This window comes from Phyllostomus hastatus, unplaced genomic scaffold, assembly GCF_019186645.2.
Source record: "Phyllostomus hastatus isolate PE091 unplaced genomic scaffold, TTU_PhHast_1.1 phas_scaffold_46, whole genome shotgun sequence".
Taxonomy (NCBI): domain Eukaryota; kingdom Metazoa; phylum Chordata; class Mammalia; order Chiroptera; family Phyllostomidae; genus Phyllostomus; species Phyllostomus hastatus.
The window spans coordinates 18273634-18292831 of record NW_025334032.1 but is presented as its reverse complement, the minus strand read 5'-3'; the positions used below and the strand labels follow the sequence as shown (position 1 = coordinate 18292831).

Here is a 19198-nt window from a genome sequence, read left to right as displayed (position 1 = left end):
TAAAATTGTCCACGTCATCCTGAAACATATTTCCGAAAAGAGAAATTTTCAATTCTAAGTAAAACTACCAGCATTTCTGGCCTGTTGGAACTACTCTCCTAGGGCAGAAGAGCATGGAGTGTGTGCCCCTTCCCGTTCACGCAAGCGCCCTCTGGAGGTAGGACGGATCAGAGGTGACAGTTAAGAGGTTATCCCTAGTTTCCACTTAATTAATTGATATCACATCAGTTTCTGGTTATCAGAGAGAACTACCATCTTGCAACTGTACTTCGTCCCCGAGCCCTCCACTTGCAGCGAGAAGTCTGACTGTGGGGTCACCTCCTAACCCGGAGGCACTTCTTTCAATGCTCAGCCCAAGGAAAGGAGCTGCAGTGCCGGGGGAGGGTCTGTCCTCGGGACCCCAAGGCCAGCCTGGTTCAGACGCACATGAACCTGTTGGGTTTTCCAGGAAAGAACCAGGGCAAACTCACAGGCAGGAGAGAATGCCCAGGCTGGACTGCTTCTCAGGGAGCAAGGAGAACTTAAGCAACAGGTGTCTGAGAGCTTGGTCGCTGGTGTTGCCAGTGCTGCTGGTGCTGCCGGTCCTGGGGGTTTAGCTGGGAAGCGCCAGGCTGCACTCGTGCAGGGAGGCCGGACGGTGCAGGGGCGGGGGACTGAACAACGCCGGGACCCAGGAGGGCTGCGTGGAGCCACGCTGACCCAGGGCCTTGTGAGTCACACAGCACTCAACTGCCCACTGTCCACAGTGAGTCCTGGCCACCAACAGGCAGAGCCACAGCAATAAAGGCTTCTAACTCATGCTAATGATTAAAAGAGAGGCCACTCAAGTCCGATGGCACCATCCCTGCTGCCTACCTCCGCATAGGCTCAGCAATGACCCCAGCACCAAGGGCTCCCATGTCACAGCAAGGGGATACCCCTGTGGGCCCCCATTTCACGGTAGGGGATGCCTAGGCAACACATTTCACAGGAGGTACCTTGAGGGCCTTCATTTCAAAGAGAAGATGCCCTGGAGGCTCCACTCCCCCCAGGGGACATCCCTGGGACAGCAGAACCACTGCCCAGGCCTGGTGGAGGGCGGGCTCAGGCCTGACTTCACCCTCCCCCTCCAAGCCTCCAGGCACCGGGATGATGGCATAGTCCTTTCACGGTCCGGGTCCCTGGTGCCACCCTAACAGAGCCTAGGCACAGCCACCCCAGGGCCAGGGTGGGTCTGGTCAGAGGACTCAGGGACTCCCTGCTCCACCAGGACCCAACCAGTGTCAGGAGCCCTCCAGACAGAGGGCTTGGCGGGAGGATGGGGAGGCAGACGGGAGCCTGCCCAGTCCTGTCCTGTGCTGGGCAGGGGCAGGGCCCACACAGCCCCTTGTAGCCGCCCCACTCACTCTGCATCAGGGCAGAAGTCGGTGGACTCAGCGAGAAGGTCGAGACCCTGTTATGTTAACCCTGAGTCATTTGCACCGATGCCGCTGAGCTCAGAATCACAGCCAAGAAGCAGAAGCAGCCCGGCCCCAGCGTGTGGGCTCCGTTTCTGCCCCAAAGGGAAACTGAGTCCAGGCCTGAGTCCGCCCAGGCCTGAGTCTGCCCCGGGGCCACCAGCCACACCGGGACCACACACTCAGCCCTGGCCCGGCCCGGACACCAGGTATCAGGGCAGGCTTCACGCAGGTTCCCTGGTGCTGCACCGGGCCCCCAGCGTCCTCTCCTCGAGGCTGTCCCGGAGAGGGCCCTGGGGTCCCCAAAGCACGGAAAGGTATGGGCCTGGCTCTGACCAGTTATTTCTGATGTCCTGCACATGACATTAAGGGCATCTGTCCAGGGAACAGATGCCACCCTGACACCCCAACAGTGTCCCCAGCAGGCCAGGGTCACAGAGTCAGAGGCTGCCCCAAGTCTACCAGCAAACCTCCTGCTATCAGGTTCCTGAAGCAGGGAGGGGTTGCTCCAGGGAGGAAGGAACAGATGCACGTGACAAGGCTCCTTTCTCCAGCCCACTCTGTCAGAATATCCCCACTCCCTTGGAAGTCAATTTGTAAAAACATCATTTTGAGACCTGTGAGAGTTTCAATTGTGCCGTCTGGCTGAGCAAATGCTCCAAGCTTCCATGCCCTTCTTCTAGTAAAAATAGTGCTTGCCACTCAGACACAGAACCGCTGCCTGCTGACTCCCTGACATCTGGCTGCAGAGGATAGGGGCTCGGGGCTGGGGCTCTGCCCTCCCGCCTGCCCGCCCGCTGGCCAGCAGGACACCGCTCCAGGCAGAAAGGGCACAGCACAGAAGCCTCACCTTTGGAGTGCACTACCCTCACAAATGCGCTTCCCTGTGTCTCTGCCCCCTGACATCCCAGCCACGGCAGAGACGGATGCATGGATCCAGATTCCTCAGAACCAGAGTGCCCAGTAAATCAAATAAAAGCAGACCTGAAAATTGCCCAACATGACCTTTCTAACCTTTGTGAAAAAAAGTCTTGCAAATGGCACACATTTTTTAGTTAAAGAAATAAATATACAGGGAAATTCCCGCCCACTAAGGGGACACTTGGAGCCTGTCCCTGTGCACCTTGGATGGTGCCACCCCATCCCGTCTCACCCGATGGTGGATGCCTTGAGGTCCCTCGGCGCCTCCGGGTCAGCGGCCAGAATCGACGTTGGGGGCGCCCCGGAGCTCCCCGTGGTGCTCCCTTCTCGGCCATCACTCTGTCTTTCCACCAGGGATGTGCAGCTGCGGCGGCGGCAGCAGCAGCGGCAGCAGCAGCAGCAGCAGCAGCAGAGATGGAGGCTTCGGTCCTTCGGATAGGCTCATACGAGGGCCAGATGCGGCCCCCGTGCCAGGGTGGCGTGGCCGAGGGCACCCAGGTGCTGCTCTGCACGCTGAGCCAGGCACACGATCCCTAGTGACTAAGTGACGAGTCAAGTCAATCCTCTGGGGTCCCTAGCCTCCAACTCCAAGCCTCACTCCGTAATGAAGCTTGTACCGACAGTCCACTCTGGGCAGCTCAGACCCTGCCCTTGCCCCTGGCCTGCCTCCTGCCACCAGTACAAGGGCGGCCACCTAGAGAGAACGACTCCAGCACTTGCCCACCCTCCACACCTTGCAGGACAGGCAGGGGTAGACAATGCCTGTGGTATCAGAGAAATACTCAGCAGAGTGGGGGCCTGGCCACACCCTGCCAATCTATTTGCAAGTTCTGGGCGTTTCCTTCCTTAGAAAGAGGGGCTTGTGCTGCTGGCTGGAGCTCGGAAAATCAAGGAGCTGCTTCGACTGCCCAAGCCAAAAACACCTTCCAAGGTCAGGAAGTCTCAAGTTCAAACAAACAACTATACAACTACAAGGCAGGAGGAAGGGAGGGGAAATGGCCCCAGGCTTTCTTGAAATAAACTGGAAGTTCCTCCGCCTGCTACTCCTGTCTGCTGTCCAGCTTCAGAAAGAGGAAATGATAATGCTGCTTTGCTTGGCAGGCTGACACTTTCCACAGAGAGATGCTGAACCTGCCCCGGGCCCAGAGGTTCCAGAAGCTGGTGCCCATGCCACTTCCCCCATGGGGGGATGCTCGGGACTGCCTTGTGACAGCACGCGATGCTCCTCTTGCCCCAGATCTGGTGCCTGCCATCTCAGATCCTCACCTCTAACTCAACAGGCAGTGAATTCCAGTGCCATTTAAAATATAATGCTGCGGCTCAAAGGGCTTAGGCACGCTTGCTGTATGTGCTGAAGGATGCACAATAAGGGAGCGACGGAGGTCGGCACCTAGGTCTGTCTGAAAGACCACGCTTCACCCAATGCACCACGGTCGCCTTTTTATAAGCCAACACGATTAGAGCAGGTATCTCTGGTTTACAGCAAATAACGTATTTATTTAATCTTAGTCTTTCTGGGTGCACCCCTCCTCCTATGAGTGTTAACAGGCTAAGGGGACCCTATGAAACTAGGGTGCCCTTCCCGCTGGAGAATGTAAGGCCAAGGGGACAGTCTTGGTCACGGGAACACATGCTTCCTCGACCCTTGAGAGGCAGCAGCTTTGGTACCATTTCCACAGTGCAGTGATCCTGCCCAGCACTTTGCTTGGTTACGCAGAGGTTTGCTCTTCTGTGCGCTGAAGTTGTCGAGAGAGTAGAAAGGGCAGGAAGAGCAGGTGCTGGCTACTCAAGTCTCCCCTCCACCACCCTCCACGCCCACCTGGTACCTGCGGGCGTGGCAAGCTGGCCCCTGGGGCCACCCCGAAAGCTCAGGAAGTGAAGCCAGCTCCCTGTTCTGCATCTTTAGGAAGATACAAGAGGAAAACCACGTGCAGAGCCTGGAAAGTCACAGCCAACATTTCCTTCACCCAGAAGCAAGAGAAAACCACGATCGAGATTCAAACATTAGCAGCGCTGCTGTCCGGTCCTCGAGGCCTCCTTTCTGCCCCTTCACACTGGCTTGCAAGCAGAGGCCAGCCCCAGCACACAATCAGGAGGAAACAGATGGCGTGTTTGATCCAGCACGTCCAGGACGCAGGTCCTCTCTCTGTGGCCAGGGAACCTGCAGTTAGGTTCAGTCTCTGGGACCTCAGGAAAAGACACAGGGAAACGTGATGGCTAAGTCCCCCGGAGGCCGCCCGCCAGGAGGTGATTACTTGCTGCAGCAGCCACCGGTCAGGTGCCATTTCTGAGGTGCGCTCAGTGCGGAGTTTCTCTCTGCGTGTCTCTCCCTCCCCCGTGTGAGTGCTGGATATGCAGAGAACACAGCCAACATCTGGAATGCCGGGACCACTCCCGAGCAGCCAGTGAGTCAGAACACTCACACGTGGGCATGCGCCACTTACGGTTCAATGTGCTCTCTCATCGGGTGCGTCTGGGTTCATCCCATTTCCCCCACGTACCTAAACCACGTACGTGTTTTAGAGATGCTACTAATTAAGACCTTCCCCCAAAGTCAGTTCCGAATGTGAACCTCACTCACAATCTGTCGGTTTCTTCATCTTCCACGTTGGTAGCCTCCGGGTTTGGCAAACATCTTGAAAACTCTACGGGATTTTCCCAGCAGTCAGTGGGAATGTCTTCCTCTAAGATCCCCCATAGCTCCTCAGTGAAAAGATACAAGAAACACTTGAGACCCACGTTCCCCCTCACACGACGCTGGCCCTCGCCAGGTGTGCTGAGTGAGGCTGGGGGAGGCCGAAGGACTCAGGCCGTTTGAGAAGCAGACTGACTTTTGTTTTGTACCCCAAGAGTATATTTTACACAATAGGATCTCAAGTTATTGCTCATTTCCTATCAATAAATGGCATGAATTTTGGCAGTAAAAGAGTCTTAAATTAATCATGTCAGGAGAACAGGGAATTATTTAATGCAGTTTTCAACCAAATGAGATGCTGGGTAATTTAAAATTCAATTCTTCTGGGGCTGATGCAGGCAGCGAAGGGGCCACCTGCTGACCTGCCTCACTGAAGCCACACTTGAGGACTCAAGCACAAAACAGCCACGTACAGAAAGCCACACGCGGTGTTGACGCTCAGTGGGTTTCTGCACGTCAGGCATGTACCGGCACTGCACCCAGCACCGGGGAGTCCCCGGCCTCGCCCGGCGTGCCTTGCTCCCATGGACAAAATGTTGCTTTGACTTTTCCTCACTTCATCCTTTCCTGTTTTTTTTGCTGGGCATGGTACCTGGCACCCTGCCTGGCTATGCGTAAATAATGCCTTCTCCTTTCCTGTGCCTGGGAATCCTGAGGTCCACAGGCAGCCACATACCTGGAGAACCCTCCTCCTATTTAGCACCAGGTACCAGCCCCATCACCTGGCACTGCTCTCGGCCACAACCTTGCAGCGCTACCTGATGGCACTCCCTGGGGAGCCATACTGCTGGTCACTACTAAGTGGTTCAGTGTTTAACAGGGGCTTTGAGTCAGATGCTTCTCTTCACTTTCACTGATAACAAGGCAGAGTGGTCTGGGAGCTGGGCAATCAGCGTAACATGCCAGACCCTCCGGGGTTCTAGAATTCTGAGGCCTCTGTAACCCAGGAACAAAACCATTAATGGAGAAACCATAGAGAGTGTGGAATCAGTTATTCTTAAATAGAAACTTTTTGAATGACAGGCTGAGTTTTTTAAAACAAAGGATACATCCGAAGTGACCAATCATGACAAACTCTAGAGATAACGCCCAGCCAGGTCATATGCATTTAGGTCTCTATTAAAACACAGATCACAGATGACATGGTGATGGAGGTCCTTCCTAACTGTGTGTGCAATAATCTTTCAAGGACACAGACTGGGGCCTGGCCAGGCCCAATTGCAAATGAAGGTTTTCCCTATGCTGGGATAAACATGCAGTGCGCCAAAATGCTCACTTCTACTTTCCACGTGAGGTTCTAACACTTATCACGTTAAGCGATGGCTTGTGTCTGGGGACTGCTGGTGGTGAAGCTTCCGGATCCGGGCGGGCCCTCTCTGTCACTGTCTGCCCGGGTAGGCGCATCGGCACGCGGCAGACTCTCTCTAGGTATCCGGTGAGTGGGTGAATGAATGTGTCCCTAGAAAGAGTGGTCCTGCTAATACTGAGGACTGGATTTCAGAAATCAATTAATATTTTAGACCTTTCAGAATTGACAGGAGCATAAAACTACATAACTGGTGCCCTTGAGACCTAACACCTATGAGCACTCCATGAGTTCCTGTATTTTGTTATCATTTAAGTACAAAATGATATATTTTACCTTCTATAGGATTCAGAATTCAAAACCCTCAAAAAGTTTTTGTCTTTAAAAACGAAGCATCCTTACCAAAGTGAAGTCACATTTGGGACATTAGTTCACCATTCCTAAAATTTTGCCAAAAATGTCATCGGTGAAATTTAACACTATTACTTTCCTTTGGTGAGTTAAGTGCCACATGTGGTGTGACTACAAAAATAAGAAATTGGATGTCTCACATTGGGGACTGGATTCATTTCTTTCATACTATTACTAACAAAATAAAGCAAAAAGCTAGAACATTTGCTGAAACCCTAATGTAGATACACACAAACCACTTACTCTCTGAAATGCAGGAAGAACATCCCCCTTTTTGTAGGGTCAGACTCACAGCTTTCAATGCTATTGAAGTTCTCCTCCCCAAAGTGACATTTCGTCTCAGCATCTGTGTATCTGTTGGGATTTAAGCTGGGACAAATGTTCCTCTTCAGGAAAAAAAAAGAAAACACTGCACCTGAAACTCCTCCCGGAGGAGCGGGGTGCTGGAGCCCACGCCCACGTGTCAGGAGCACCCCTCAGGAGAATCCCATCTGGGTAGCAGGGCCCCTCACATCACACGTCCTTCCTTTCTGAGCCATGGCCTCTCGCACGCTTCCTTTTTTTCTCACGTGTCTGGAAAATCTCCATGTTTCATTATTGTGATTGTTCATTGAAAACATCATTATTAATATGTAATAATAATGGCCGTGACACGTACTGAATGCATGAGCAGGACACTCACTGAGTACGTTCATGTGTGACGAAGGCACCACAGGCATTTGCAGAGAGCCTCCTACAGGCAGCTCTGAGCGCCTTCATGTGAATTCAACTTACTTGTTCTTCACAGCAACCTGACAAAGAAGCTGTTCTCTCGGGTCCACTTTACAGATGGGGAAACCGAGGCACCTCATGCTGACAGGTGGCAGAGCTGGGGTTTGAACCCAAGGTTACGGCTCCACTTGATGATTTCAGTTTGTAATACTCACTTGTTCTCTGCAGTGGTGCCACGATTATCCCCAAAGTAGAAAACCTCGTTTCACATTTTATCTAAATAGAACTTTAAGAATGTTGCTATATTTCAACTTTGGCACTTAAGTAGAATTAGAATTTAGGCAACTAGATTTTTGTATGTGCATCAGATAACTGCAATAGCTTGTTTTGAGAGCTACAACAAATATTTCTTTCTCTAAAACCAGAGATATAAAATAGATGTTATCGGAGAATTTCTTAGTTGATCAGAAGTACAGGAATGTGAAAATACTACTTATAATAGTACAGATCCAACTGCAAGGGCTGATGATCCACACGTACACAGAAATTATCATTCTGGCAAAGAGGTGAGTTTAGACACGTGGGCAGAGCTTCCCGCCCTGGGACGCCTGTACGTGTGTCCTAGGAGAAAAGAGGAGGCAGGCCCCAGGCAGCCTCGCTGTGTAGGATGAAGCTGCAGAAGACCAGGTTCAGTTACACTGTGAACCAATGGACCTTAAGGGACTGTTAAAATCATTCTCTTCTAGAGAAAATGTGTTTACCTATTTCACAAGTAACTGAGGCTTAGAAAGCTTTTCATTGCAATGTTTGTGAATTGTTAGTAATTATAACAAAACAGAGGTTTCTCGGGTCATGTTCTTCTATAGATACTAGTTCCTGAAAGTCTGATTCTGGGGAGGATTCTCAGTTATTGGGCTGAGCTCAGTTACTAGGTTGGTCGTCATTAGATGACCAACAGCGGAGGTTCCCTCACCAGGCACGTTTGCCCAGGGAGCTGCTGAGAACACATGGACTAAATAAAGACTGAGCAACCCAGCCACCCTCAGTGATCTTGGCAGAGGCAGCACCACGTGGTCCTGGGGGGAGGCTCACAGGAGTCCAGAGCACGGTCACTGTTCTTCACGGAGCTCCGAATGTGGCAGGGAGGACAACACTGATCTGCTGAGCGATTGACAGACGATGCAGACGGCACACGGTGGAATGCTATACGGGAGCTACATGGAAATAAAGGGAGGCAGGCCAGCTGACTGGTGCAGGCATCGGTTCTGGAGGGAGGGAAGCTGTGTATCAGTAAAGGTATAGGAGGACACTGACCATACGACCGTCATCTGCAGGCACTGGACACAGGCAGCCCAAGGAGGGCAACCCATGGCGAGAACCATGGATGTGGTCCCACCAACACAAGGCCGGCTTACATCAAAACAGTTTGACATCTGTTTGTTTGTTTTGCTTAAACAAAGGGAAAACTACAAAGCAAAAGCAGAAACACAAGTGGGATCAATGTCCACAAACCCGAATTAAGCTTGCTCTCTCCAAGATGTTCAAAGTGTGTTTTGTTTGGAATTGCCTTCAAAGTCCCCACTATGCAGCAGGTCCTGATAAGATTGTTTAGTGCAACACTGTTTGGTTATAATGTTGATGAGATAACATAGGACGTTAAATTTCATTTATGGTCATAAAGTCATAGAAACTATTGAGGACATTACGTGAGGACTTTGCTAGAAAGCATGCACAGTGCCTTTGGAACACCCCTCTTCAACCACCAGGAGTCTTTATTTTTACAGCCGAGACTCGTTCTTTGTAACCGTGTCCATTGAGCATGGACATCTCAGAGATTCTTGCAAAATATTTCAAGCAGGACCAGCAATTTTTAAAGGCACCGAACCTGAGAAGCCACTGTAGCTGCCAGGGCCACTACAGATCCCCAGCTCCCGCTGAGTCAAGGGGCAGCACGCACTAACTCCGTTGCAACAGCCTAGGAACATGCTCACAAGGCATTCTGTTTTTGGAGTCCTTTGGAAAAATATTTCCTTTCAGTCAAAATCTGACTCCTGTAATTTCTGCTCATTGATTCACTGCCCTTCGCTGTGCCACTTGGAAGCCGAGAGAACACCGCCACTCCTTCTCCCACTGGGCAGTAGTTGGTATGCTGGACAAGCACACACACCTTTCTGGCAGGTCTTCTGTTTTCCAGCAATAGTCAAAGACAACATTTCAATATCTATTTTAAAAGTGAGAAGATAATGGAGTCACCCTGAAGACTATCATGCTCCCATTCATTCATTCATTCATTAGGGTTGTTCAGCTCTATTCAAACCTCTCTATTTGTACTAGTCAGCAAGTCCCATGTGAATGCTGCCTGACGAGCTGCCCCCAACTGAGTGCCATATACATGATAGGTATTATTCTCGTGTTCACAACTTTGTGTAGGTGGCTCTGCTCCACATGCCTCATTTTGGACCCGGGCTCGAGGGGCCAGGGAAGCCTTGGCTATGTTCTCACGAGGGATCACTGGGGAGTGGGAAGGGCCAGCCCACTGTGCAAGCACATGTGAGCATCAGATCTGCCAAGGCCAGTCACATGGTCAAGTGCAAGTCAGAGGGGCACACATGCTCCTCCCACAGTGGAAGGGGAGAGGGAGTACTTGCTAAAAGAGGATCCAAACACTCTCAACATCCTAGTCACTCTCTCCCCTCTTGGCTCATAGAGGACAACACAGAATGTAAAGAAAGCCTTTCTCAAAATGCAGATACCAAAATATGAATCAAGTCCCTTTGAGTTTTACCCTCACTCTCATAAAAAATTGGTTTATTAAGAATTTAGTGTATTGAACAATAATAAAGTAATTTAAAAAAAGAATTAAGCGTATCTTTGTTGGTAGCTGGACATGATAATTTTCCTTTGAATGGACTCACAATTTCTTCATTCATTTATGAAGGTCAAGATAATTAAGTTGTAGTTTCTCAATAAAACATTTTCTTTCTGAAAATCAGAAAAACATTCACAAATATTTCATCTTTAGGTGTTTCACCACCTGCCACAATTTCTCAATTCACACCAACATGTGCTTTCTAGCCCTTGCTAGTTCCACACACACGGAGCACATTTCAGAGCCAGGCCTGGGGACACAGAGGCCAACAGGGCACCATCCAGGCCAGTGAATGGACAGATGTGGTACAGGAGCCACCAAGCAGACGGTAGAGCGGGGAGAGCACTGCACCCAGGGCTGTGGGCACGGGACGTGGGAATGCCGGAGCCATTCGGGCAACGGGAGAAGGCCTCCCCGGAGCAGCCCCTGAGCAGGCGCCTGAGGGAGGGCCCTGTATTAGCTGAAGGGCAAGCAGGAGCCCCAGGCAGGGGTGGCATAGGCATAAGGTGTCCTCCAGTTTCCCACTTGATTCCATTTCTGGAGTCCACCGAAGGATGTGAGGGCCCAGCTTGCATATTCCCACTGACCTGAGCCTTGGCATCCTCCCAGAACCCCTTGGCCTCAAGCTTGGGCATCAGACTCACCTGGCTAAGCTGGGCCTGAGAATCTGCATTTCTAACAAGCTTCCAGGTGATGCCCGGTCCAGGACCATACCCAATGAACATTATGTATGTTAGATGGAGGAAACCAGGAAAACCTCCATGGACAATTCAAAAAAAGAATAAATCACTAATTTCATCCCACAAGCTTCTCTTTGTGCTCAGAATCTCCAAAACTCATCCCCCAATCCCTGCTAACAAGAGCCAAAAATATTTCCCATGTAAGCTATTGGTTTATTTTTAAAACTAGTTCCCATATTTCATAGTCACACCAGGAGGCATGGGTGAGTACTAATGCCCACGATGGACACCATGCTGGGCAGAGTTTAATGCTGCCGGACACTGTGACCCCTGCATTTAAAGCTCCCACATTCAGTGTCAAGAACATCTCTGTGCAGAAACGTGCACAACAACATGCCACTGGCTGAGTCAGCCTTGAAGGAAGGAACCCTTTCCTCTGACAGGTGCAGTCAGGTGGTGTCGGATCGCGCCACCTCCGGGGACGTCCTGGGAACCTTCTCATCCCTAAAAGCCCATTCTTGATACTCTGGTCCGTCGGCCCCCAGCCTGCTGCCACACTAAGCATGTCTCAGCCAGACACCGTCTTCGTAGGGAGGGTGTATGGCCAGAGAGTGGTGAGCAGCCTGGGAGGTTCAGGTAATGGCAGATGGGCCTCGCAGTCCTCTTCCGGTCCTCTCATTGCCCATGTCCAGCTAGGTCGGCCGACCTTCAAAATATGTCCAGCACCCCGCTGTCTGCACCACCTGCCACCTGTGCTCCTGCTATTCTGGTCCCAGTGGCTGTCTACCTCCTCCTGGACCTGAACTGGTGATGGCCTCCCTTTCCCTTGGATTGCTCTGTCTCTTCAACAAGCAGCCCGATAGCCTTTAAAAATCTAGATGGGATAATACCACAATTCTGCTTAAATGTCTCAAAGGCCCGTGATTTCCCTCAGAGTCTGAGCTGAGGTCCGAGCTGGGACCCCACAGTTCATGTGCAGTCTGGGTGTCATGGAGGAACTGTGTCCCTCCAAAATCTATAGGTTGAAGTTTCAATCCCCCAAACCTCAGAATGTGACTGTATTTGAAGATAGGGCCTTTAAAGACATAATTAAGGTAAAATGAAGTCATTAGAGTGGGCCCTAATACAATGTGACTAGTGTCATTATAAGAAGAGGAGATCAGCCCTGGCTAGTGTGGCTGAGTGGATTCAGTGCCAGCCTTCGAACCAAAAGGTCGCTGGTTCAATTCCCAGACAGAGCATACAGCTGGGTTGTGGGCCAGTAGCGGGTGCATACGAGGCAACCAAACATTGATGTTTCTCTCCCTCTCTCCTCTCCCCCACTCTCTGGAAAGAAAGAAAATCTTTAAAAACAAAAGAAGAGGAGGAGGAGATCAGGATGCAGATATGCAGAAGGGGAAGACCCTGTGAGGACACAGGGGTGAGGACACAGGAGGAGGAAGATGGACATCTCCACACCAAGAATGGAGGCCTCAGGAGAAACCAGCCCAGCCAACACCTTGACCTCGGACTTCCTGCCTCCAGAACTGTGTGAAACAAAGGTCTGTTGTTTAAACCTCCTGGTCTGTGGCACCGTTGTTACAGCAGCCGGATGTGACCAGTGCCCTGGCCGAGCCCCTCTGCTCTCACTGGGGGCTCCTCCCCACTGGCCCCGCTGGCCTCCGAGCTGTCCCGACCTCACATCACAAGCACTTTCCGGCTTCATAATGCAAACATGAATAGCCGCATTACATGCAGGAGAATCTTCCAAAAGCTTGTGAAAATTTTATACAAAAAGTTCCTAGGGTGTATTTTGGAACTTCTGGGTTAACTATTTATTTTCATGTATTAACCCAAGCAGACCTTTCACAGGACTGCTGGGGTAGGAGGGGCGCAGCTGGATGGCCAGGCTCCTCGCAGGGCTGTAGGATTTGGGCTGGTGCAGAGCCAGTGGGGAAGGCCAGCCCCGGGGATGCCGACAGCAGGTGGCAGACCTCAGCTGGGGGGCCCGAGGGAGCAGGTAAGCATCATCAGGGGCCTTGGGGGTGGGAAAGGAAGGAAGCCGGACACCAGAGCCCTTGAGAGCACGAGGGAAGTGTCCCGGCAGGAGCAGGACACATCGCAACAGGGGACCAGAGGCGACGAGAGGGCAGAACTCTCCATGGGCCAGAAATGGGGATGACACAGGCAGAGGGGGACGTGTCCTCGGCTGGACAGGCTGTCCTAGTGGGGGACCCAGGGACCCCCAGGGCAGAACCACAGGGTTCCACTGAGACAGTAACAATCAACGATTGTGGAACTGAACAGTATCTTTTGGGAAACCCAGGACACAACAACTAACATCCCTTAGAAGGGAAGGCTTATGCGGGGTGCAGGCTCCACAAATCAGAATCAAGAATGTGGCCACATCATCTCCCTCTCAGAGCACTGCTTACATATTTGGGCTTGGTGTTCTATGTTCTTACCCTTTCTACCCAACAGCATCTATTTACGCTCCAAAGAAACTTTGCTGGTCGGGTCTGCCACAAAAGATACCTCCACTTTCCGAATTCTAGGTCCTCTAGAGATCTCAGCAATGGAACTCGCCAAAGAAAGTCTCAAGGCTCCGCACAGCTGAATTCGGATGTGGCACCCAGAGAACACTGCTGTGGCTTTAACTCCTTTAAAAGGAGCGCGTCAGGAGGATGGACACTAATTACCTGAATGTTGCTATAGTGACAGTACGGGGCAACACCCCCATCCTCCCGAAGTGGCTGAGTTAGCAGCTGAGATATTAGTTGAAATTTAGCTTCTTGAACTGAGGGATGGTTGGTGCAGGAGAAGAGAAGATGGGACAGGACAGGCGGGAAGGAAGATGTTTGGTCCGAAGAGTGTGAGTGCTGCGGCTGCACCCCAACCACAGCAGGGAGGCAGGCTCACAGCTCTCTCTCCAACCATCACTTGTGTTCTGGTGCAAACCAGGATCTTTTCCTTCAATATGTAAAGAGCTAAAAGTGGCTGGTCCTCACTGGGGAAGAACATTAACATGCAAAATACGATGTTGCTTCTACTCTTATTATCTTGTGTGCAGTCCCTTTCATTCACCCATCCACCCATCCACTCATCCATCCACCCATTCATCCATCCCTCCACCCATTCATCCTCATCCATTCTTCCACGCCATGGCAAGAATTAACACTTTGCAGAAGGTTAATTAATGGAGGTGGCACTACATTTAAAGACTTCTACTGCAGTGGTGCTCCAAGTTTGGTTCCTGGGCTAGCACTGTCAGCATCACCTGAGAACTTAAAATGCAAATCCCCAGGCCCCGCCCCAGACTTCTGAGTCAGAAACTCTGGGGGCGGGGCCCAGGAGTCTGGGATGATTCTCTACAGATGGATCAGATGTTCTAGTTTGAAGACGGCTGTTCTGCATTCAGAAAATGCTTAGTTCATCTATATCCATTAGCATTTCTCCCTCAAATATTTATTAGTTTTTCACCAATTTTGCAAATATAAAAAGAAAACCAAAATAGTGCATATGCTGGAAAAGAAGCCCTACCACACAGAAGGGGAGCTTTTTGCCACTGGAAAGTGCTCCTGGCCTTGTGGTCAAAGATCAGGTAGGCCCAAGAGCACATACAATTTACATTCTCAAGGTCAAAAGATAAGATTCACAGACCACATGGGCAGTGTGCTTTGTCCTCCTTTACGTGCAGACTAACCTAAATAATGCATGTCCTTGCAGAGGGGGAGCAGCATATAAATCTGAATTTCAAATAGGGCAGCCACATGTCCGGACCAGAGGACAAAGATAAAATGCCTGTCGGTTCAGGGTAGAGGCACGGAGGGTCCAAGTCTGTGCAGGTGAAATAGCCACAAAGCTCTGTGCAAGGTCACTGAACCCAAGCCCTCAGCTGTGACCCTGTCCTGAGTGGGCCAAGCCCCCTGCCCTGAGTGTCTACACCAACATACAGACAAATGTCCTGGAGCCCCAACCCATACCTGCCACCTATCCCAAATCACCCTGGAGGTGGGACAACTCTACCACCTCGGGGTTAAAGCCATTCTGCTGCAGACGGGGAATTCTTCCGAGGACGGACCTGGGACTTAGGCCCCAGTCAGTGGGTAGGTTTACATCAACCTACGTCCCCATCCCCACGCTCAGCGGGTGGCACTGTGTCAATACACAGCTTGGGATACAGACTACAGCCCATGTCCTGTCTCGCAGCCTCTGCTCAGAGCTGCCTCCCATGCAGAACCAGTGAAAAACGGATTTGTGCCGAAGGGAGAGGCAGCATTAGTGGGAGGTAAGCAGGGGTGTGGATGCAGGGTGCTCTCCCCCAAGAAAACAACATTGGATATTCATGAAGCTGGGTATCTGCTGACCTGGATTTAAGAGTCTTGGTGAAATCTGCAGTAGCTGGCAGTGCACATGTGTCCAGGGACACACACTTGAGAGTTTCTGTTTAGAATAAGATCGTGGTCAAGATAAGCACCTGGCTGGCATGCCACGTCCATTCAGTGAGTGGTCAGCGCTATTCCTGCTTTTCAGAGACAGCCTTCTAACCATTCAAAACGCACATGCGTCTCTCAGAGCTCAAGAAAAAACCTCCATCCCTAAAACCTAGGGAATGACATCACTCTTGGAACAGTTCCCACTCTGCAATTCCGACTCCAGGCCCGATGCAGAGGGTGTGAAGAGCCGTCCCTCCCCCTCCAGGGCCAGTGGGAGCAGCCCTGCGGGTCTGCGGTCCGCTGTGCCCTTCACCTCAGCCACACACCGAATCCTGCACCAAGCGAAACTTGACTGTGTTTCAGAAAAAGGGAGCTCACTACCTTTCTAAGAACAAGGGGCCAGATGGCATAGAACGGTTTCCTTTTCTTTTGACCCACATACAATAAATCCAGTAGCTTCAATCACAAAAATCACCATTAAAAATGGAATGTCTCTGAAAGTCTCGGTTAGACCGTCACACAGAATGATGCATATGCTGATTAAATCACTGCTTTGCTCTCAAAGCCTCTGGGGTCTCCCACTTACGGGGTTGGGGGCGGGGGAGAGAGAGAGGAAAGCAAGCTTACCACACCTAAGCCACATAACTGACAAAATCAAGTCTTTCAGGCAAAAATTATTCAGATAGTGAGGTAATGGCATATAACACAACACATAACAACGTCAGGCAAACATTCGGCGACTTACTTTTAGTGACACAGGATTATTTCCTCTTCATTTCAAGGAAAACTAGTTAATGCCGACCCTTTTCGCCTGCCCAGTGCAGCAGGGAAACTCGGATGTGACGGACTGAAGCCAATAGCAGGACGCTGCCAGCTCAGCTTCTCCTGAAACCTAAACGGCTCCATCCCACCTGCTCCTGGAGGCTTATTTTAAGCGATCTTTTCATTAGCACTGAAAATGCATGTCCGAGGATGCTATCCTTCCATCCAATACCCATATCACTTTCAAACATTGGTCTCAGGTGGAATTATATTTGGTGGAGAAAAGCACCACCTGATTAATCTGGGTTTTTCCTCCTCAAAACGGGCGGGTATCACCACCACAACCAACACCAGGCTCGAAAAGCCCTTGGCTCGGGTTATCTTTCACCCGCAAATACTTATGCTTTCTCCATCGCTATGGTTACAAACGCAGGTTGAATGAGCAGATTCAGACAACCGCTCCACGCACAGACCAGGGGTCTTCTAGAAAGCCTGGGGCATCAACCTGCAATGTTTAACTCTCCCAGGCGGAATAAAATCATGCTGACTGTCCATGGAAATTTATCAGCTGCGGATAAATGACCGTCATAGCTGCCCGTTCCTGTCATTACTGCTAGGGAAAGAAAGGAATGCTGTTATACAAAAATTAGACACATGTCCCTACGATTCAACACATGATGTCAAGCTTAAGAACACAGAATTCAAGGCCAGCAGCTCCTCCTACCAGTGTGCTTGGAAACGGCATTTAATCTCTGCACCATCTCTTCCAAAGCCATCTCTTCATTTCTCAGCCAAAACCTCATCCTCCGGCAGAACAAAACGATCCTCTGCAGCTGCTTTCCTCTGCACCAGAAGGTGCTTCAAGGGTGGGGTAGCACAAGTGGGGAGGGGGGCGCGGCAGCGAGGCTGGGGGGGCAGGGCAGCGCCTCCCTTCCCTGGATTGGTCCCCAGCCCCGCCAAGGGGCGCGCCCTGCGCCAGGGTGGGGGCTGCTCAGCGGAAGCGGAAGCCGGCCCGCCCCGCAAGTCCCCACGGCCACTAGGGAGCTCCGTGTGTACCCCTGTGGTCACCTGGAAGCCTGGAGTGTGCACTCCAGCAGTCACCTGGAAACCCCACGTGTGCAAGCCCAAGGTCACCTGGAAGCCCCAAATGTGCACCCCCAAGGTCACCAGGAGCCCCGCGCGTGCACCCACCCCAGTAACCTGGAACTCAAGAGTGTGCACCCACCGACTGCCCGATAGTCTCGCGTGTGCACCCCACGGAGATCGCAGCCCGCAGCCCTCTCCCGCAAAGAGGCGAAGCCCAGCCCACCCTTCCCAGGCCCGATTCCCTGCGTACCCCTCCTCTCTCCCCCTCCCCCAGAGGAAGGAGGGACTGAGGAGTGGCTACAGTCAAGGGAGCCCTGGAACTTGCCGGCCCCCCTTTACCTCCGGCAGTCCCCGGGCAGGTGCAGAGGCTGCAGCAGCCTACCGCACCCTGCCCGCGCCGCCGCATTGCGACCGGGAAGCCCCGCGTCCTTGGGTCCTTGGTGGGTTCCTCGGGTGGCTGGGTGGACCAGCTGCTCCCGCAGCGCGCTGCCTGCCCAAGGACGCAGGCAGGGAGTGAAGCTGCGCTGCAGGCCCTCCGACCTCACCATGGTTGGCACGAAGCCACTACGTGCATTCTACACCTCACTGCCCTGCAGATTCGAGTCATGTGTGTGCAAGGCTATGGCTGCCGCATCCCAAGGACGTGCAAGAACACGTGTGTGCACACTGGATGGGACCTCTCTTGCCCAGGGGTCCTGCCGTCCTTTTGTGGTTGACATTACAGGTAGCATGCCTTTCCTTGTTTGAGTGTTTCAAAGAGAAGTGCCTATTTCCATGCTCAGCCTGGGAAATTCAAACAAGTAGTGGCAGAGATTTGAACTGCCGTTCATGTCATTACAATGTGTGTGCCAACAGCTCGGTGTGATGACGGTCAGGCACCAAGAGCTGGGCCCAAGGGGTGGGAAGGTGCAGGTGACAGAGCATCTGCCCTCAGAGAGCTCGCTGCCGCAGGAAATGAAAGTGTAATAACCGCACAGGGAAGATGTGGGGTAAAACTAGGAAATTGCTGTTTTTTTAAACATAAAAATATCAGCAGTTTTTCATGGTTCGAAATACAGCCCGATGAGGGGAGAGGTCTGGAAAGGCATCACCACAGGGCAGCCTTTTCCTTGTGGACCGACGTCCTGGTCTGACCTTTGCTGAAGAAAACCCAGCTTTGCTATGGCCACTCTAGCCAGACGGCCACCTGCACTGACTTCGGGGAGGCCAGCCACCTGACAGGGGGTCCGAAAACACAGGCCCCCTCCTCCCCACAGTGAAGTGGGTGGCATCCGCCTTCCTGTCTCGCCAGAGGGGATGACACCTACACTTGTCCTTGGCCAAAACTGGCCCCAGGAGGCCACATTCCCTCAGGCCTGCGCAGACACGCCCCGCCAGGATGTCCCCTGTCCCAGGCAGCTCCAGCTCCTCCTCTTTTCACCTGGTCCCCACCGCTTCCAGCACAGAAGTGTACTTGAGTGGCACTCAACCTCAAGGCTCATTGGAATTTCCCCCAAAGGTGTGTTAACCCAGATGACCAGAATTGGTGGTCCGGTGGGAGGGGTGCAGGAATGTGTGTTTCTAACAGGACCCCAGGTGGTGGGGGCTGCTGGTCCACACTTGGAGAACCACCCATTGTGACAGCGTGTCCCGCCTTTAAACCAAAAACAAAGGAAAAGGCACAACCTTCTGCCCACTCTGTTCTCACAGGCTTCCCCACCCTCCAGTCCTGCCCCAGCTTCTCCCCTGGACCCCGAAGCACCCCTGGCTGGTGCCTCCAGCGCTGCTTCCGGGTTGAGTCCGACGCACCTGTGATGCTGGCTCCCGTGAGTCCACTTGGCCAGACCTCGGTGCCCAGGTGTTTGACCAAACACTTCCCTGGTTGTGGCTTTGAGGCTATTTTGTGGATCTGATTAACATTTAAACA

The 19198-nt window shown here is 51.9% G+C and overlaps 1 protein-coding gene across 12 annotated transcripts in view; it reads right to left on the bottom strand.

Annotated features, from left to right (window-relative positions):
* The window catches only part of MCF2L (MCF.2 cell line derived transforming sequence like), a 169144-nt gene that overhangs the window by 94624 nt on the left and 55322 nt on the right, over window positions 1-19198 (bottom strand). For 2 of the 12 annotated variants that reach the window (XM_045821656.1, XM_045821660.1), the window contains exon 1: window positions 16931-17076. The exons of 6 other annotated variants lie outside the window; for them this stretch is intronic. In XM_045821656.1, the coding sequence (XP_045677612.1) occupies window positions 16931-17009 (79 nt within the window). In that variant the 5' untranslated portion in view covers window positions 17010-17076. Of the gene's footprint in view, window positions 1-2589; window positions 3250-16930; window positions 17077-17631; window positions 17750-19198 lie in introns of those variants that run through there. 4 more of the 12 variants (XM_045821665.1, XM_045821658.1, XM_045821664.1 and 1 more) reach the window with 4 other exon arrangements.